This window comes from Anarhichas minor, unplaced genomic scaffold (assembly GCF_050575085.1).
Source record: "Anarhichas minor isolate MPS153535 unplaced genomic scaffold, ASM5057508v1 ptg000094l, whole genome shotgun sequence".
In the NCBI taxonomy this organism is placed as follows: Eukaryota; Metazoa; Chordata; class Actinopteri; order Perciformes; family Anarhichadidae; genus Anarhichas; species Anarhichas minor.
This window is the reverse complement of record NW_027466540.1, coordinates 160,301-181,920: the sequence shown is the minus strand read 5'-3', so window position 1 is coordinate 181,920 and position 21,620 is coordinate 160,301. Positions and strand designations below refer to the sequence as shown.

Sequence of the window (21,620 nt, the reverse complement as noted above, 5' to 3'; positions counted from 1 at the left end):
AAATACCTGTGAAATGCAGTTGACGAAGAAAGCCATTAGTGTATTCTGTCGCCAACAGTGTTATGAAGCATAATTTAAGAAGGATTGATATAACAGCTGATTGCTGTTGCAGGTATGGAGGACACGAGCTGCGACAGGAAGGAGGTGCTGCAGGAGCTGGTGGGGGACATCAGAAACTACTGGGTCACTGAGGGACCGTTCGGACGCATCAGAGCCAGAAACAACGCAGTGTGTGAGTAGAAAATACGCTTCAAGAGCCACACTGACCAAGTGGGAATCCAAGTGACACCTCAGACCCAAGAAACCCTCTTCTACATTAATTGAGAATCATGTGTTTTCTCACAACAAGCAAAAGCATGAGAACGATCGTCGAGGCCTCCGAACACCTGGTGAAAAATAATGACTTGCACCGACTACGGTTTCATTTTCCATTCATTCAGTGGCACAAAGGTCTGCAGGTGTGTTTGGCATCCGGCGAAACAAAAGGTGTCACAACCGAACCTGCATGTTGTTGAATAAATGTTCAGCCGTCACATAAGGACAAAGCATCTGGGCGCCACAGAGCCGTACCCACCACCAATGAAACCAGTCGAGTAGGAAGATCTGAGATAACAATACAATATTGGCAATCAGGGAATCCTGGCTTTGCGTGACACAAAGAAAGATGACTGATTGATACCAGAGGAAAAAACTGAATTGACGCAGTGACAGAGAGGCGGATATCAAATCCCAATCCCAGGGTAATCCCAATGTCACTGATGGTCAGATTTGCAGCCTTCTCTCAGTGCCGAAAGTATTTCCGTGACTCAGATACTTAGTACACTTGCATAAGTACACTGTGTACACTATGTACTCACTTGCACAGTGCGTCAATTTCGACAGCGTATTGTCGTCTAAAATCCAACACGGCTGTTGTGCACTTACGAGTGTATAAATATGTCTCGATATGCACAATAGCATCAGCATTTCATGTTATCACAACCACCAGCGAGCCAGAATATCCTAAACTAATACAGAAACTTTGAATGGGGCCCTTCTCACTTCACACCGCTGGTACAGTTTGGCGTTGCGGCTGGTGTGTATGGTCTTTAGTTTGTAGTTCAAATAGCACCTGAAGTAACACTGAGCTGTCTTACCCAGGAAAGCCCCACACTCAGTTTGCCTTTCGGCTTTGTGAACCAGACATGTGTCCGCCTGTGATAATCCCCTTATCTTTTGATTACCACAAACATGTTTAAAGTGTGTGTGTGTGTGTGTGTGTGTGTGTGTGTGTGTGTGTGTGTGTGCGTGTGTTGTTTTGTCTTGCTGCATGAACTGCTCCAACACAATCATTCTGTTTTCTTCTGAAAGATCTTTTTCTTTAATTCTGACCTGAGGGAAGTTCTCTTCAATAAAAATATTTCCTCCAAATTTACATTAGTTAACAACAGCAGCTGAAGAGCTGATTCTAAATCATGCGTGTGTGAACATGGTTGAGGTATCAGTTCACCTTTAAGTCACTGGTTTGGTGTAACAACACATTGGATTCATGTTGTTTGTTGGGCTTTGTGTGTTCTGTAATGACAGGAACATTGACTTCATTTTTGTTATCCTTCCCGCAGTGGACTCAGCCGAACTTGTTGCCAACATGACTGTAAGTGCTCAATGTTCTCACACTGATGAGATTACATCTATTGAAACAATGACCCGTGTGCCAGTAAAACCTGCTTTTATCAGGACACAATTGTTGTTTTTTTCTAAAAATGCTGCCAAACCACACGTACACATTGTTTTGCCAAATATAATAAATTAACTATATACATTGTATCTATTTTAAATAAAATGTTGTGTTTCTGGTGATTTCAGTGTAAGAAGCCAGACCAAAAGATCAAGCCGTACCTGAAGGCCAACCTGCCAAAGCGCCTCCACTTTGCCAACAGCCGTCGCATTGAAGATGTCAACGTCCTGGTCGAGCCAAAATGGCTGTTTGAGAGGTATCCCTGTCGGCCCCGTCACTTGTTTCTTAATTGCAGCTGTAGCCTGGAGAAATGTCTCCTCATACAACAGTTTGTACACTGTAAAAAAAATTCTGTGTAATATACGGTAAATTACCGGCAGCTGTGGTTGCCAGAACTTCACCGTAAAAAATAAAGTGAGAATGTATAATACATCACGGTATATCTTTTTTGCAACCGTAGATTTCACAGTTGAGAACAGTTTTTTGTTTACGGTAAATTACTATAAAAAACAGAGATTTCATAAACCTGTTTAAGGTAATATGCAATTTAACGGTAAATTACCGGCAGCTGTGGTTGCCAGAACTTCACCGTAAAAAATAAAGTGAGAATGTATAATACATCACGGTATATATTTTTTGCAACCGTAGATTTCACAGTTGAGAACTGTTTTTGGTTTACGGTAAATTACTATAAAAAACAAGAGATTTCATAAACCTGTTTACGGTAATATGCAATTTAACGGTAAATTACCGGCAGCTGTGGTTGCCAGAAATTCACCGTAAAAAATAAAGTGAGAATGTATAATACATCACGGTATATATTTTTTGCAACCGTAGATTTCACAGTTGAGAACTGTTTTTGGTTTACGGTAAATTACTATAAAAAATAAGAGATTTCATAAACCTGTTTACGGTAATATGCAATTTAACGGTAAATTACTGGCAGCTGTGGTTGCCAGAACTTCACCGTAAAAAATAAAGTGAGAATGTATAATACATCACGGTATATTATTTTTGCAACCGTAGATTTCACAGTTGAGAACTGTTTTTTGTTTACGGTAAATTACTATAAAAAAAACAGATTTCATAAACCTGTTTACGGTAATTTGCTTTAGAAATAACAGCCATGTTATAAACGTATTTACGGTAAATAACCTTATAAACAGCAACTATATTGTGAAGCTAATTACAGTTTTTCTCAGTAAAAAACACAGTACAACTGTATGATACATTACGGCATTTTATTGAAAAATGCAACTTAACGGTAAATTACCGGCAGCTGTGGTTGCCAGAACTTTACCGTAAAAAATATAGTGACAATGTATAAGACATCACGGTACAAAAATACGGTACAACATAGAACGTAATACAATTGGTTGGCATAGATTTCAGTCAACTTCTGATTATTGTAAATTACAAAGGAAATATCAAATAAAGCAGATTGTAAATCAAGGTACAGACCATCATTGATATACCTTAAGAAACTAACATTCTCTGTGAAAAACAGGTTGAACTGATACAATATCTTGTACAATATACTCACAAAGCAGTGTTGAGATCTTGAAGAAACAGCATGTGTCCATATATATATGAAGGATAACCATGAATAAACATGAAAGGATTAGCCACTTGCCCTGAGTTGATCAAGAGTAATGAGTCACTGAGTCCAGACTTGACTGAAGAGGGCACTCAACATGGTATAGCGTCTCACATGGACATGAAGTTCAGGAAGCTGGAACATGAAGCGTGTATTTTCACCAGTTCTGCTTGAGGACTCGTATGTTGACCATCAGGTATTCACTGTGGACTGGAATGATCCTCTCTGCACCCAAAAACAGAAACAAAGGCAAAGTTAGATTGATGCAGTGCTTCAACATGATGCCTACAGAAACATTTACTGCCTTCTGCTGTTAAACTGAGCTCCAATGACCTAGAAGAAACCAGCACTTTATACTTAATAAAAAATAATAGTGTCACAGATTATTTTATTTTTTTTAAATATCAATAACGTTTATTTGTAAATTTTGAGTTGTTTGTTTATTATTCTCACTTTAACAGATAAAAATAAACAAGTGAGATGGGAACATTTTTCATTTAGTTGCATAATAATTGTGCACACATATATATTCTCCTAAGAAAGCCAAAACCTCACTTTTACTTTATTAAATATTCAGGTTTGAGGTTTATAACATTTTGGATTGACCGAGAGCTCTGTAGTTGTTCAATACAATTAATACTCAAAAATACAACTTGCCTTTTAATTGTGCACACAGTGTAAAGACAATCATCATGTTTGATACAACCAGGGTATCTGCACATCTTATTAATTCCATCAATTCTACATTTTTTGTTTTAATTTTTTTAATTCAATGACTTTTAAGACCTTTTAAATATCTCTAAAATCAATTACATTACTGTTGCAAAATAAATAGAGAAACTAGAATACAGTAAGCTGTATCCTGTTGTTGAGTTGTATTGCATTTGAATAACTGAGCTATTCAGTGTACAATAGCTAATATAACTGCCTTCTCGTTAACAAAAATCAAACTGTATGGCGGAGACCCAGTTCAATAGGAAACAATGACCCCCAGCATTTACCATCAAATAAACATAAGAGTGCACTGTAGGGCCCACTTGGGTGCAAAGACACAGGTGCAAACCCCTTTTGGGTGGATTTTGGAAAGATAGTACACAGAATTAATGACATTTTACTGCTACGTGAAACGTAATGTAAGGGGGATATCAGTTCAGAGCACTAAAAAACAAATAGTACTAATACAAAACTATATTCCAGTGGTTTCATCTATGTTTGCATGAAGCGGTTGGCTCAGACCGTGCACCTGAGGATGATTGATTGAGTGAAGTTTGAGTTGCACCTATCGCACTGCTTACCTCTAATTAGCCTTGACAAGACTGGTGTCTGAGTCATTGGGTCCAGACTTGACTGAAGACAGGTGGGACAGAGTCTCATACAGACAGGGTATGCTGTTCAGGAAACTGGAACTTTAGGCAGGTGTTGTCATAATTTCTGCTTGAAGACTCACAAGTCAATCTGGTGTTCGCTGTGGGCTAGCATGATCTTCCAGCCAGAAAAAAAGACAACATAGAAAACATTAACAATACTAACAATAATAATAACAGTAACATCACCAATAATATAACTTTATATAGCACTTACACAGTTGCAAAATGGTTCTCATACTTCACACAAAAAACAATCAAACTATAAAAACACAAAACATTAAAGAGGGTAAAACAGAACAAACTTACCAAAGGGTAAACAAAGAGTAGGGTTAAAGATTTCATAAAAAGGTCAAGCTACAAATATGATTCATGAATAAGAAATAGCCATAATACGTATGGTATGTCAATAAAGTCAAAATAAATTCACAGTATGTCAAAAAAGGTTATTCTGGCAAGAAGTTAAAATCACATTGGATCATGAAATGCCTAGTTTTATGCAGTACTTAACATCAACAATACATGCATACACTGTTTGAACATGAAATGGCTAAACAGTGCTTACAAAAATAGAAGACCCTAAAGCCTTCTCTTGTTAAATGAACATACATTGAACTTTACAACAACTTACCTCTGTTTATCCTTGACAACACTTGTATGTATCCGATCATAAGGTTACACTAGTAGGACAGCAAAGAGGGTGATGAGGTCCATCTGAAGTACAACCGCTGGTAGTCGTAATCACACCTGAAAGAAAGAATAAAGAGAAAAAAGACAAGGGGTGGACATACATCCTCTTAAGTGAAAGATGAAATCATGTCAAGCATCAACTTTTACTCTTTTCAATGCAAAGGTTGCAAATTAAAATGAAATGGCTAAATTCACACTCAAAAATAAAAACAGTGCCTCACCTGGTTTAGCCCGTACCACATATTGTTATCGCAGCAACAAAGGTTTGATTCCCGTTGGGCCATGTGTTGCAGATCATCCCCTCTCACTCCACTGTGGTCCCTGTCTCTCTACTTCTGCTGTCCAATAAAACACGAATGACAAAAAAATCATCTTTAAAAGTAAAAAAAACAACTGCTTGCTTTGGGCATTTAAATGGATTAAAATCCCACCGTTTTCCTGGTTGTCATAAAAGCCAGCAAGTTGTTCCCATCCAAGTCCACAACCACTAGAGTTTGAATGCAATGTCTGAAAGGTGGCAGGAGCAAATTAATTCAATGTTGCAAGATTAGAGTAAATTGTCTTAATTATCTGCACAAACTGCTCTTGTACCAATTAAAATGTTCAGATATTTGTTAGATATGTGTACAATTTACTTACTTTAAAGGAGATTCTTCTTAGCAATGCCACCTGCCTTCGACCTAGAAGTTTCACAAAAGCACTGGAACAAATTGTCTTTCTTTTGACAGACATTCAAGTATTTCAAAGAATTGAATACTGACTTGAACTTTACTCCTTCCACATCTGGTTTATCTTGGGTCTGGAGGCGATCAACAGCAGAGTTGTAGCTGTCAATGGTGCGCTCTGCTCCGCACAGATTTGGATCGTCACCCTGAAATTCAGATCGGATTATTAGGCAGTACCTACAGAAATATTGCGAGTGACTGAAATTTTCAGTGAAGGCACCAATGCCATGAGAGCCCAAATTATGTCCTGCAATGCAATATAAGGTTATTTTGACTACTGTTTCATCTGATACTACGATCCCGTTCTCCTCCAAATCCTTCAAGTCTGTTAGTAATTCAGAGAACACAAATGTTTTGAAATCTTTCTCTCTACACAATAAAACAAGTGACATGTGGTTTGTGTCAGACCTTACATGAACTGGCAAATTATCATCAGATACATAGACAGCTAATATTTTATGTATTGTCTTTGCAGAGCCTAAAGGGTTAAAGTCTCTTTCACAGGCACATAATATGAAAACATATCAGTCCTGTTCTCATCTCGTCCTAAAAACATTTTCTTAGGCTCCACATAGTTGAACCCTTTTTTGAAAGACTGAGCTCTTGAGTATGCTGTCCTCATTGGCCCTCTATGACATGCAGAGAAAAGATCAAATTCTCAAAGACTCACAAACTTTGCTGATGTCCTCATCTGATATTGGTGTGTCATTTTTAAACAGTGAAGTTAGTTTGGTCCAAGCAGGTAGTAGAAACTGTCCCTGCAATTTCAAGTAGAATAAACAGAGAAAAAGATCACTGAAGTTTTCAGAAATATCCATATCACCTTTATCTGTGCTGGTCTCTATAACATTTTCTGAGTCATGCAGGTGAGGGCCACAGTCATGTGATTCAGTTGGAACAGCTGATGACTGAGGAGAAGCAGATTCTCTGTACATGTCACTAATACTGCTGTCTGCTATTTGTGTCTCCGTGGCATGTGGGCAGTAAATGAAGATCTGACCGTGAAAACATTTGACCATCCACTCACTTTAATAATTAGCTACTTTGTGTCTGGACATGTGCTTTCAAATAACGCCATAGCCATTTATGAGCGGTAACGTTAACAGACATGGCGCACTTATGAGCGGTAACGTTAACAGACATAGCACATTTATGAGCAGTAACGTTAACAGACAGTTTATAAGCGGTAACATTAACAGACAGTTTATAAGCGGTAAAGTTAACAGCCGTCCCAACAGTAACGTTAGCTTAGCTGTAACGTTAGCTGATAGGTTACCATTATGCCTCTGGTAGAAATGAGCCTTATAGCTCCATATCTAACAAAGGTCTGCTTGCAACCAGCTTCAACGCACTTAAATAAACAACGTGGTTCATCACTATGAAGTTTGCAATGAAGCACATAACCCCTCGATGTTTTAGCTTTAACTGACTTGCCACAGAAATGACAACTAAACATTTTCCTAGCAAACCTTTGGTAAAGTAAGCTAGCTAATGTTTAACACAGAAACCCATAACCCATGTTACATCCACGAAAAGTAAACTCTCAACTCATTTAGATAGCTAAGTGAACTTACTATTAACGTTGAATGACTCGTTTTTGCAAGGGCGACACAAAACTGCAGAAAACAAAGCCTCAAATTCAAATGTAACGTTAGCTAGCTGACATGCTTACCTTCAGAAGAAGTGTTGTGTTTCCAGGAGTCAGGCCGTTGATCATCAGTAACGTGCTGCCTGAGCGCGCAGAAAAGGCGCTGAAATGAGTTCAAAAGTTCAGCCTCCAACCGTTGCTTTTTTTAAATTGTTGTGTAGGTCTGATCACTGCCGCCTCCGTCCGTCCGTCCCTCTCTCTCTCTCACTCTCTCTCTCTCTCTCTGTCTGTCTGTCTCTCTGTGTTCCCACCACATTTGGTCAGGTTATTCACTGAGACAGGCACCTGTTGGTCTTAAAGTGTCATGAGGGAATCGCTAAACAGTGAAACAGTATGATCATATAGGGTGCACTGCACACACATTAGGAATAGATGTCACAGGGTGCCTTGAAACTGTCGCGAGATCTGCACCTGCAAGCACCTGCAATGTTACAAAATACTAACCAACAGAGATCAAAAGAGAGGTGGGGGATGGGGTGAGGGGTGAGATGCAACTTATGCTCTGCAAAAAAGGATTACAAAACAAGGAAAACGTATGGAAGGTTACTCTCTACTGCTTTGAATAAGCAGACTAGTTTGCATCTAGCACTTATTGTTTTGTTTGTTGGTTAAATATTAGTTCTGACTGTTGAAACTGACAATGTCTTTCAAAAATTACAGTGTTGGCCTTCAAATTTATCTTATGGTATATTTACATTATTAGCACAATGGTTCGTACATTTAACCGTGACAAAATGTATTTCTTTTTACTAATAGTACCTGCAAAAACTGCAGTGTTATATTTTATATATTATAGTGTATTTACAAAAACAGCACAATGGTTAGTGCATTTAACCTTGACAAAATGTCTTTTTTACAAATAATGAATGCAAGCAACATTGATCGGGCCCTCGCACCTTCACGCACGTCGAGGGTACTAGCAGGACTCTAGTTGCCGCGGCCGTGCTTTCTGTGACCATGAGACACTGCGTGCACGAGTTAGACAATATTTCCTGCGTGTACCAGTGGCGTAGCAAGATCATTTTGCCAGGTCTTAAGCCTCGAATGTTTTGAGTTCAGCTCTGAATACAATCATAAATGTAAGCCTGTAATGATCGACAAAAAAACAAATGTTTTTTGAATGCGCTTCAGTGTTTGTAACATAAAAGACTGTCAAAGTAAATGCAGGTGTCCAAACCGACTGTTTGTTTGTGGTGCAGCTAGCTCTGACAATCACTGCTGAGTGACTCAAAGCGGAAAGAGTCGAGGAGAAATGGCAGAATGTATAGTTCCATGTGGAAAAAAACAAACCGAAAGGTGATCCCATGTGGTCTAATCTATATCATGAATTAGGTTAACGTGACTTCAGACGGGGCTGCTCCGTAGGTCTGCTAACGTCGCTGGACACGCTGCTCGCTAATCGCTCCAATAACAGCTGCTTCCTCTGCAGAAATGCAGACTTTAACTGAACAACAGCTGCTAGTAAAGACAACGTGGGTGTTTATGTCATCGTTTCTAAACGTATGCGTTTACGACTGTCCACAAGAAGAGGTAACTCTGGAGTTTTCAAACAAGTCTACAACATATTAAAAAAGCAGGGCTCTGACATCTTTAGAAGTAAAAGTTGGTCTGATCTCACCAAGAGTACAACAGGGTGTACGCCTTAAGGACGTGTACACCATGCTGAGGTCTGAGTGTCATACAGGCAAAAATCTTTTCTAGATAATCTAGAGGAATTCTGTTCAGGTGACCTCATTGTAGGCCTAGTCCACAATGTGTGTCCAGAATCTGTGGGTTCTGGGACCCATATTTGAGAGATTATGGCCATTCTTGCATATGTCAAAAAATCCACTCAGGGAATAAGGCATCAATTAAGCCCTTTGGGGCTGTTTTTGGGGACCTTAACTTGCAGCTACGAAGTCCAGATTATAGGTAGGTAATGGTGACGAGCCCCTCTTTGAAGGAGAAAAGGAGTCAAATCTCTACCCTGATTTAGAGTATAAAAAGTTAGAGAAAAGACTGGTGAAAACTGGTGCCATCTGGTTCGAATCATCTCTGTTGGGTGCATTTGAAAACACTTGTAAATGGCTTATTGTCCTAATATTCACATATGATGGACAAAAGAGGACCCTCTTAAAGGCTCAATTGGATTCAAGTCATTAGCATGCTGCTAACAGAAGTTAGCTTTCCCAAGGGTCTGCAGAGATCTTGCTTTAGATCCTGCATTACGTTATCACAGGGGAATGATTAATACAAAATTCAGGCAGTTTCAACCTTTCACTAAGATTTAATGGCCCGTTTCTCACTTGCCAAAAAAAGCCGAAAAATAAGGCTATATGCCTCAATTTTGACCTTTGGGGCTGTGTTTGGGTACCTTAACTTGCAGCTACGACCGTAAAATTTGGGGGAATTCATATTCACTAGCCCCTCTTTAAACAGGAAAAGGATTCAAATTTCTACTTTGATTTAAAGTGTAAAAATTGAGAGAAAAGACTGGTGAAGGCCATTTCGGATCATAAGTACCATTGGGTTAGAATCCTTTCTGTTGGGTGAAATAAACAGTCAATTTTCAACTTTTCGCACCATTTAATCTGTGGGAAAAGGTGGAATGACTGTGAAAGTTTCAGGGTCCTAGCCCATTGTTTTCTATGGGTATGTAGGCCGAATTGGGTAAAAAATCCATAGTTCACTATGGGAAAAGTGTTTGGAATTACCAATTGATTTTCATACCACTTGATCTCTGGCCAAAGGTCGATTGACTGTGAAAATTTCAGGGTCCTAGCCCATTGTTTCCTATGGGTAATTAGGCCGAATTAGGTCAAAAATCCATAGTTCACTATGGGAAAAGTGTTTGGAATTACCGATTGATTTTCATACCACTTGATCTCTGGCCAAAGCTCGATTGACTGTGAAAATTTCAGGGTCCTAGCCCATTGTTTCCTATGGGTAATTAGGCCGAATTAGGTCAAAAATCCATAGTTCACTATGGGAAAAGTGTTTGGAATTTCCCATTGATTTTCATCCCACTTAATGAATGGGCAGAGGTCGATTGACTGTGAAAATTTCAGCCTCCTAGTCCATTGTTTTCTGGGCGTATTTAGGCCGAATATGGTCAAAAATCCATAGTTCACTACGCAAAAAGTGTTTGGAATTTTCCATTGATTTTCAAACCACTTAATGAATGGGCAAAGTTCGAATTCATCCACCCCCGTCGCCTTGCCAGCAAGGAGCTTTTTGAATACCTTAGCGGCCTCCACCAGGGATATGGGTAATAGATAATATTTGCAGAAGTTGCAGAGTTGGCTGTTAGCTATATTATGGTGTATATCTGTAATTAGTACAATGGTCCGTACATTTAACAGTAAACAAATATATTTTTTTAAAGTAATTAATGCAAAAATCACGGTATGGATTTTTGTTCATATTACGGTGTATTTCCTTTACCAGTACAATGTTTAGTACCTTTAACAGTGACAAACTGAATATTTTACGAATAATAAATGCAAAAAATACGGGGCTGGCTGTTGAATGTATGATGCGTTTTACCTCCATTGGCAGTGCAATGGTCCGAACATTTAACAGTAACCAAATGTATTTTTAAAAAGTAATCAATGCAAAAATCACGGTATGGATTTTTGTTCATATTATGGTGTATTTCCGTTATCAGTACAATGTTTAGTACATTTAACAGTGACAAAATGTATTTTATACGAATAATAAATGCAAAACATACGAGGCTGCCTGTTTAATGTATAATGCGTCATATCTCCATTGGCAGCACAGTGGTCCGTACATTTAACAGTAACCAAATGTATTTTTTAAAAGAAATAAATGCAAAAATTACGGTATGGATTTTTCTTTCATATTACGGTGTATTTCCGTTACCAGTACAATGTTTAGTACATTTAACAGTGACAAACTGATGTTTTTACAAATAATAAATGCAAAAAATACGGGGCTGGCTGTTGAATATATGATGCGTTTTACCTCCATTGGCAGCACAATGGGCCGTACATTTAACAGTAACCAAATGTATGTTTTAAAAGTAATAAATGCAAAAATCACGGTATGGATGTTTGTTCATATTACGGTGTATTACCGTTACCAGTACAATGTTTAGTACATTTAACAGTGACAAACTGATTTTTTTACGAATAATAAATGCGAAAAATACGGGGCTGGCTGTTGACTGTATGATGCGTTTTACCTCCATTGGCAGAGCAATGGTCCGTACATTTAACATTAACCAAATGTATTTTTAAAAAGTAATAAATGCAAAAATTACGGTATGGATTTTTCTTTCATATTACGGTGTATTTCCGTTATCAGTACAATGTTTAGTACATTTAACAGTGACAAAATGTATTTTATACGAATAATAAATGCAAAACATACGAGGCTGCCTGTTTAATGTATAATGCGTCATATCTCCATTGGCAGCACAGTGGTCCGTACATTTAACAGTAACCAAATGTATTTTTTAAAAGAAATAAATGCAAAAATTACGGTATGGATTTTTCTTTCATATTACGGTGTATTTCCGTTACCAGTACAATGTTTAGTACATTTAACAGTGACAAACTGATGTTTTTACAAATAATAAATGCAAAAAATACGGGGCTGGCTGTTGACTGTATGATGCGTTTTACCTCCATTGGCAGAGCAATGGTCCGTACATTTAACATTAACCAAATGTATTTTTAAAAAGTAATAAATGCAAAAATTACGGTATGGATTTTTCTTTCATATTACGGTGTATTTCCGTTATCAGTACAATGTTTAGTACATTTAACAGTGACAAAATGTATTTTATACGAATAATAAATGCAAAACATACGAGGCTGCCTGTTTAATGTATAATGCGTCATATCTCCATTGGCAGCACAGTGGTCCGTACATTTAACAGTAACCAAATGTATTTTTTAAAAGAAATAAATGCAAAAATTACGGTATGGATTTTTCTTTCATATTACGGTGTATTTCCGTTACCAGTACAATGTTTAGTACATTTAACAGTGACAAACTGATGTTTTTACAAATAATAAATGCAAAAAATACGGGGCTGGCTGTTGAATATATGATGCGTTTTACCTCCATTGGCAGCACAATGGGCCGTACATTTAACTGTAACCAAATGTATGTTTTAAAAGTAATAAATGCAAAAATCACGGTATGGATGTTTGTTCATATTACGGTGTATTACCGTTACCAGTACAATGTTTAGTACATTTAACAGTGACAAACTGATTTTTTTACGAATAATAAATGCAAAAAATACGGGGCTGGCTGTTGACTGTATGATGCGTTTTACCTCCATTGGCAGAGCAATGGTCCGTACATTTAACATTAACCAAATGTATTTTTAAAAAGTAATAAATGCAAAAATTACGGTATGGATTTTTCTTTCATATTACGGTGTATTTCCGTTATCAGTACAATGTTTAGTACATTTAACAGTGACAAAATGTATTTTATACAAGAAATACATGCACAAATTATTGTTTTGGCTGATATATAGATTTACGGTGTTTCACTGTCAGATAAACTGAATATAACCGATTTACAATTTACGGTCTCTTACTGTTGTGATTTAACAGTTTTTCACTGTAAAATTCACTGACTTTTCTTACAGTGTATGACATCTTACAAAAAGACGTGTTTTCCTGTGAATGTCTGGCAACAAAAGCGATCCCGTCGCCTGTGAATGCTCCTGCAGTGTTTGGGCAAGAAAACCTTCTGGTTAAGTTCAGGAAAACATTGTGGTTTGAGTTTAAATAAGTACAGAAATAACGTTACTTAAGTACGGAAGATACGAGACAAAGAAGTCTACGTTAGCGTTAAAATGACTACGGATGTGACGTTACTTAAGTACAGAAGTTATAAGACAAATAAGTTTAAATGACTTCTGTTTTCACTCGGGACATGAACAACGGGTGAAAGTCTTGAATTTGCAAACTCACTCATCCACCTCGACTTCCTCTCTGTGCAGACTTTGTTGCTCTTAATACTACGTCGCCTGTCATGGCTCACATTTTCATGAATAACATACTTACTGATTTTGTGGGATTCATAGTAATTATAGTGAATCACTTTTGTCGGTATAGCTACGGACAGTGTATGAGAACAGCCTGCCTGGAGTTTCACACTTTTACAATCAGAAATCAGCGGAAAGCACCAGCAACACACCAAATGTTGCTTCAGATTAAGATCAGTGACTCATGATAACCGACAGTAAGAAAAGGCATTGTTCTGACGTCAAAATAAAAAGACGGTGTTATGGTGCGATAAATGCCTGGGAGGGAAACAAACAAATACATTAAGACATGTCAAGTCCTACAGAAGACACTTAGGTGGGACATTAAGAGGACACTCATGTTGTTAAAGGTCATTGTTCTTTTTTTCCCTTAAAGGTTAATGATGCAGTTTCTGCAGTGGGTTTACAGAGCACGGATTGAAACCAGTGACTCATCATGTCAGTTTCTGTCTCCACAGGTATCGAGGATCTCTCACATTCTGCTCTGGCGGAGCTCACGGCTATGACAACGATGCTGAGAGCATGCACGTGAGGATTCCTGTGCTATTCTGTTCTATCAGTCAGTAGCAATGTCTCCAAAACCCCTTCTGCTCCCTCTGTAATGTTGAGAAAATGTATCTCTAACTGCACCATTCTGTTATCCTTAATTTGTGATACTTTTTGAAATCTTTTTTCCAAACATGGGCTGCCATTGGAATCATTTTTTTCAAATGTCGTCCTCCCTCTTTTCCTGCAGGCTATGTTTGTCAGTTATGGACCTAAGTTCCAGTCCAAAACAGAGATCGAACCATTTTCAAACATCGAGCTTTACAATCTCATGTGTGGTGAGTTTACGGGTCTTCCTTTGCCACTAACAGTTAGCGTCCACTTAAACTGCAGACTGTGACTTGTTGTGGTTTAGCTTTCATTCCAATCACAGCTGCTATGAGTAAAAACACAGGACAATTACAATCTAAACCAAAAGCACCGTTTACAACCATTCAGATGAACCTTCAGAGACTTGGAGCTTTCTCATGATAAATAACAAATCACAGCGAACATTTTGTCTCCATTTTTATTATGACACGTATAATATTCTCTTGTTGTAAGTCGCTCGTGAGCAGGAGAAGTTTGCAGAACATTTCAGAAAGAGTAATCTGATTGTGGTAGCTCCAAACCGTACCTGCTTTACTGTACAGTAGCACCAGAGCTAGCTAAAGTAAAGCAAACTAAATGTTAACTGTGATGCGTAATACTACACGGTCATCGTTCCATGCAGACGTGATGCGGATATCTCCCACCGTCAACAACGGGACCCACGGCAGTATGAACCACCTCCTGAGGCAGCCCTACTACACAGCAGCGCCCCCCGCAGAGCGCAGCGTTCCGGTTCAGTGTCCGCTCATCAGCCTCGACCCTGCAGACGACCTAGGATGCTCCTGTCCAGCCCTGGTGGGTATTGTTACGCTTACACACTGCAGAGCAGAGTGAACATCTAACTATAGAGAGAGGAATCTATGTGTGTGTGAAATATGGCCTAAACAGTGAGGACAAGGCTTGTGTCACTACAACTGTTAACAGTCAAAATCAGTGACCAACTCAACAATACTGAACTCTCAGCTCTTAACGCTTCTTACTGTCCCCAAAAATAATCTGTAATCAAACGAGGAGGAGTTCAAACTTCAGCTGAACTTTACGTCATCTTGGAAAGTGTTTGGCACAGAATGAGCAATTCCTCATTAAGTGTGTCCATAATACATAACTGTCCATGCAAACAGTTGAGGGGTTTTACCTTTTCATCACTTAATACTGTGTTTCACACTTTCCTTCCTTTAACTTGAGTTTCAGCCAAACACAGTGTTTGCAAAACAGGTGTCAAAGTGTTTAAAAAACTAAAATGTGTGTTCTGGTAGTTCTGTTAGCTTTTAACTGCAGAGTAGCAGTCGGAGGCCGGAGATGCACTCAGCTGTGTTGTCAGTAGCGGCCCCTACTGACTGGGGGCCAGTTAAGAGTAGTGAGTGAGGATTCAGTCTGTGGGAGTATAAAAGAGGAAATAAAAGAGTGTTTTTAGAAAGTCTGAATCATCGCAACCACAAAATGTCCTTAACTGGCATGCAGCCATAACTAAAACTAAAATATTATTCAGTTTGCTGCAGCAGAATGTGAGATCGGCCGTGGACAGACACGGAGGTGCACACTCACTCACTCACGGACGCACACACACACACACACACACACACACACACACACACACACGTACGGCTGAAATGTATCGAGTAAAGTACCAGAACCTCGGAACACGACACTAAAAGTACTTAACATACGTAGTAGTCGGTAACCTCCATAACAGCAGAATCACGTAAACAGAGGGGCAGAAAAGTGAACTCCAGCTCAACTTATCGAATAGATTTTGTTATATTTGGCAGCATTGTGAGGTTTTCTTTGGCCTTCAGCGCTGTTTACTGTACTGTCAACATCCTGAATATTTAATGCCGTAGTCATATAAATAATTCAGGAATGCTTTCTAGACTCAGTAAGGACAAGTGTCATTGTTTTTAGTAGGAGAAGGTTCGTGCTATTCCAGACAATGACGTCAGATGTTATAACAAGAGTCTGGTCAGAGGCTCAGACTCGGACTCCATCCAGGTCAGCCTTCTTAAAACAACAAGAATAACAGACCTGGAGCCAGCTTCACAAAGAAACAACTGATGTGATGCTGACAAAGATGTTGTTGTCTTTTACTTTTTCTATTTCAGTTAAATTTTCTTTTACTTTATTTTTTTACTTTACTCTTATTGCTATCATGTTCTATTTTGCAATGGTGTCAGTAATATGTGAACTGTGGGTGTAATTGATTCTCCACTGACTCAGTATTGCACTTCAAAGGCCGAGGTATCCTGACTTTTAATCCACAGTATGCGTCAAACTCCAAAAATGCTCGATGTTTCAATTCCCATTGCGAAACCGAATAGCGTCTTTTATGAAGTCCTCCCTGTCTGATGAAATCCGCATCTTTCGATGTATTCACCCACTTGTGGAGTGAAGCCGAGACATCCCCGCATTACAACACCAGGGTCATTTCGAGGCGAAGTTCTTACGCAGCTGGTTTCACTGGATGTGGTTCCATGAGGAGTTGGGAGATTTGTTCACCCAGCTAAATATTCTAGAACTGTTTGTCTGTCGGAAACTGAAAACTCATCTGTTCAGACTTCACCTTGGCCCATGAAATGATGAAGAACGTGTTCAGCATCTCTTATCGTCTCTAAATGTTGCACTTGATGGGGTTCAAAGCATTTGCTGGAAGCTGTACTTGCAGGATTCTTGCACTTTGGGGGTTTTATTGTCTTATTGTTGCTTTGGATAAAAGCAAATAGTGGAAATAAACCAAGCATCACATCTGGAGAACAATTCAGAAACATGAATGGAAACAGAGGAAACCGACAATAATGAAGGCAGGATGAAGAAGAGCTCAGAAGAATGGAAAAGAAAGCAAGAAACACTTGGGAACAGAAAAACATTTATCTTTCAGGCAGAACGTTCAGCTCAGTGTCTGGTATTCTTCATGAGGAATGGAAACTGGACAAAGTGAAAATAGCTCCAGAGTTAATGACAGCGAGGTCAACAACACGGGATCACTGTTCAAATCGGTTTTCTGCCGTTAAACTGGTGCATAAAAAAACGATGTATCAGAGTTTGTTTTTTACATCTTCTACAAGCAAGCATATTATGCTATATTTGACCATATTTAGGTATGTTATTGGTGTACTATAAAACATTCATTTCCATTAATAGCATTTGTTTTCTTTGTCTCTCTCCTCAGAGTGGAAATGCTATCAACAGCCGTCTGAATCTGACAGCAGAGGAAGGTGAGGAGGTTCCCTAAATGCCTCTAAGATCTGTGAACTTGTTTTTATTTTCTACATGTTTGGATTCTTATGTCGTCAATCTTTTCATTTACAACACGCAATATCCCGACTGAATGCACTTTGAGGAAACAGGATTACTTGTGTTTCCTGTCATACATTCCTTCACATTACTGGATTGGATTTGCATTCGTCTCCCTGCTGATGTCCAGCATCGTCTAAATGCCACTGATTGGGCAACGTAAAGGAAAGTGCCATTATTGTTGTTCAGAGTCCGCTGCAGAGAAGAAGCACATGCTGTTTGGTCGTCCCCGGATGCTGCAGCCTGACCAGAGTTACTGCGTTCTCCACCAGGAAGGATTCATCATCGCCTACAGCCGTGACGCTCTGATGCCTCTGTGGAGCTCCTTCACCATCGACAAGCCGGTAAGTGTGTCAATGGTGAAGGAAAAACAGTAAAAGTGCATTATATGATTTTAATACTTGAAATATTCAAATGTTTAGATTACAATCCTATGAAATACAATGGTGATAGATCATGATGATTGGCTTTGTACGAGGATGAATTGTGCACAATGTCAAGTTATCCGATTCCTGATCACCGATTCATGACGATTTCGTTTCACCCTGTTGCTGTAGCGCCACCTCTCGGTAAAACAACCGCCACGTTTCTCCAGGTCCACTCGGATTTGACGTTAGCGTGCGATCTAAATCTGGCTGCAGCTGCACAATGCATTCAAGACTTCTTGCACTTTATGTAAAATAGGACATGTCTGTACAGAATTATGGATTGTGGAAAATTGTAGTGTGAGCATTGAAAATGTGTTTTGCAAAAAATAATTTATTTAACAAAGGAATCCAGGAAATACTAATCATCTACCATTTCACTAGTTATGATGAAAAACAAAGTGTTTTGTTAATGGCCACACGGCGGCACTCAGTGCATGCACAGGTGTGATTAGTTCTTCCTGGGACGGATTTACCCTCAAAGCAAACAGCAGCACCACGTTCCTGAGAGAGCTGGCTGACTAAACATGGAATTATGAGAATCAGGAAAACTAGAGCAGCATTTCATTGGAAGCCATTGGAAGAGCCATTACATGCCTCTTCCAATGGCTCTTACCTAATCTGCTGATTGTGTCAGAAGCTCGACAACGGGATTATCTTAAAACTTTCCTCAGTTGTCATGCTGTTTGTCATTAATTCAAACTAAATAAGGAAGCGTAGCCGTCAGGGTCTCTAAGGCCAACATCATAAACAAAACCCCCATGCTAACTGGAAAAGAAGAGATCAGCTGAACTACAAACAAAACACTGAACTCCCTAACTAGTCAAAAACAGGAGAAAACTTATAAATAAAAGGCAGAGAACCCCTACAAAGCTTCCATTAAGTTTGAATCCCAGGTATGGCAGCACAAATGCTCTTGGCAGCAGCAGCAGCAGCAGCAGCAGCAGCAGCAGCAAACCCACAGCGCCACAGGCCCAGAGTGAACAAACAAGGGCTGGGAACACTGGATTCGGGGGTTGATATGTAGCTCCACTGACGAGATGAGGACTCTCAGGTGTGGGTGCTTCAGTGATCCTCAAGGGGCGTGGCAGACCTGCAAAGACAAACAGAGCTCTCTTCTAGAAAAGAGGCATCGTTAAGTCAGGGGGCGTAACAGCCTGCAAGCTCAGTGTTCTTGAACTAAACATTACAGACATTAATTATGCTTTCAGGGACTGAAAATAGAGGCATTTGTCTCAAAACTAAAATTGACTCAAAGATTCACTGGATCACTGGAGAGTTTCTTCTTGTTATGCAGTCAAAGGGCCAACTGTTGGTTTGTAATTGCGTCTGGAGCTGATTACTGTAATTCAACTAAAGCTTAAGTTTTTCCATTCTTGCAGAGGAACTTGGACCCGTTACCACCAGTGACACCGGACTGTTTGAGGGCTGACGTCAGACTCCGAGAGTCCCGGAGTCCCACATGTGACCAGTACAACACTGCTGGGAACCTGACGCACGCCTTCCTGTACTCGCCAAGTACTTCAACGTTATTGCTTTATTTCAAATCGTTATTTACATAGAGGTGCATACGTGCATGCATTTGACATGCATTTATTCTGGTCCAAGCATTTAGAAGCAAAGCGCTGCTGTAAAGCGTCCGTGGAGAACACAAAACAAAACACAAGCCAGAGGCAGTCGCTGTGTCGCAGTCGCTGTGCAGTCACAGTCGCAGTCGCTGTGCAGTCACAGTCGCAGTCGCTGTGCAGTCACAGTCGCAGTCGCTGTGCATCATGGGCACAGTCACACACATCCAATGAAACAAGGATGTTATTGCACACTCACTTCCTGTCTCTTTATCACTCTTCACATACTTTTCTAAATCCTCACTTCCACAGAATGTCAGCTCATTCATGACTTATCACTATCATTTGTGTAAGACGTCGTATTGTTTGTAGCTTGTGCCGTTCAGCACAGTTTCATCAGAATAATGTGTCTGCCCGTACTTTTCGCCTCATGTCAAAAAGTCCCTGAATTTAAGCAAAACCTCATGTTGTTCCGTCATCTCTGCCACCCCAGACCCAAGCCAGTAACCACACTGAAAACGTAACGTCACATGAACCGTACAGCCACACAACATAAACTATAAGCCAACACCACACATGAAGATTGTGATAGCAGTGTATTTTTGAGGGGCTCTACAACTTTCCGCTGTTGTTCAGTTGAATTTTGCATATTCTTGCTGCTATTCTCCTGCTCTTCTTTTTTCATAACTAATGAAATTTAGATTTGAATGGAGCACGTAGCAGAGGTCAAATACTGCCCCTAGTTTCTTTGGAGCACGTGGTCAGTTATTACACAATTATTACACCTTTTAAGTAAACGTTCACTTGGCCGAAAAGTGGAAGGCAGATCAAAACAAGCAAATTAGTGTGAAGCGGGATCATGCAGGGAGCCAGACACATAAAGCGAAGGCTAATAGAGTTAATGTGTTCACACCATCTGGCATGAATGACTGTCAATGAGCGTAGCAGGGGGAGTCGGCTGGATCTGAAAAGGCAGAAGAGTTTAGTACGTGATAGTGAAAACAGAGAAACGGAAAGGGAACGAGTGAAGTGTTGACACTTCATCAAAGGAAAGCACCGCGTGGTATCTCTTCTCTAGAAATGAAAGGGATGCTCTCCTCCACATCTCACAGTGTGGTGCACGGAGGGGGAACCTTCATTTTCATAGTCCTGGTAAAGGCACTTTCAGGAAAAACAGGATAATATGTTTACTCCAAAAGAAAAGGAGAGGGATTGTTTACTTCCTGTGTCGGACACATTCAATTCTGTGAATTTAATTGAAGTAAAGCAGATAAAGAGCACATGCATTGGACATACAAGCATACAAGTTTCTTGTTTTTGGATAGAACATGAATGACAAACTAGTTCTTAGTACCTTAAAAAACTCAAAATACAAGAAAAAACGTGACAAATTGTGAATGTGTCCCGTTGTCCTACATCACTCGCCTCATAAGAACGGATGCGTACAGACGAGTGTGTTTAGCATGAGGCCCATTATTAGTTGTGTTTTTGCAGATCTGAATGAGATGGTGGATCAGCAGTACGACGCTCTGCTAATGAGTAACGTGGTGCCAATGTACCCCGAGTTTAAGAGTGAGTTACCGGTTAACATCACGGCAAAAATAACTACACTGCAAAACGTTTCTTTCTTTCCTTGAATTTATTCTTCTCTCCTCGTCTGTTTCAGAGATCTGGGACTATTTTCACAGCACACTACTAAAGAAATACGCCTCCATTTACAACGGTGTTAGTGTGGTGACGGGCCCCGCCTTCGATTACAACTATGACGGACAGTACGACACTCCGGGGCAGATCCAGCAGTAAGTTTTCGTTTTCTAATGAAGATCATAACATCATCATTTACGGCTTCTTCTTTGAAGACATCCAGCCTTGATTTCTGACTTCATCAGTTTTTATTTGAACCACTGTAGTGGCAGCTTATTTTACTGTCCTTCTTGGCCACTTCTTGCAGG

General features: G+C 39.5%; 1 protein-coding gene and 1 long non-coding RNA gene across 3 annotated transcripts in view; one reads left to right on the top strand and one right to left on the bottom strand.

Moving 5' to 3' along the window:
* The window catches only part of LOC142939168 (venom phosphodiesterase CdcPDE), a 40,336-nt gene that overhangs the window by 15,179 nt on the left and 3,537 nt on the right, over positions 1 to 21,620 (top strand). The window contains exons 13-23 of the mRNA XM_076082388.1: positions 113 to 232; positions 1,602 to 1,633; positions 1,846 to 1,973; positions 14,213 to 14,282; positions 14,491 to 14,578; positions 15,013 to 15,185; positions 17,554 to 17,599; positions 17,868 to 18,022; positions 19,486 to 19,621; positions 21,163 to 21,240; positions 21,335 to 21,467. Coding sequence (XP_075938503.1) covers positions 113 to 232; positions 1,602 to 1,633; positions 1,846 to 1,973; positions 14,213 to 14,282; positions 14,491 to 14,578; positions 15,013 to 15,185; positions 17,554 to 17,599; positions 17,868 to 18,022; positions 19,486 to 19,621; positions 21,163 to 21,240; positions 21,335 to 21,467 — 1,159 coding nt within the window. The remainder of the gene's footprint in view (positions 1 to 112; positions 233 to 1,601; positions 1,634 to 1,845; positions 1,974 to 14,212; positions 14,283 to 14,490; positions 14,579 to 15,012; positions 15,186 to 17,553; positions 17,600 to 17,867; positions 18,023 to 19,485; positions 19,622 to 21,162; positions 21,241 to 21,334; positions 21,468 to 21,620) is intronic.
* LOC142939179 (uncharacterized) lies at positions 2,942 to 7,941 on the bottom strand. Of its 2 annotated transcripts, none has more exons than XR_012949918.1 (9): positions 7,766 to 7,941; positions 6,764 to 6,851; positions 6,130 to 6,239; positions 6,008 to 6,048; positions 5,800 to 5,875; positions 5,590 to 5,706; positions 5,310 to 5,425; positions 4,610 to 4,796; positions 2,942 to 3,539 (listed from the first exon to the last, which is right to left on the bottom strand). It is a non-coding gene; the product is annotated as an uncharacterized LOC142939179 (long non-coding RNA). The 2 variants fall into 2 exon arrangements; XR_012949919.1 differs by having other exon boundaries at positions 5,590 to 5,703.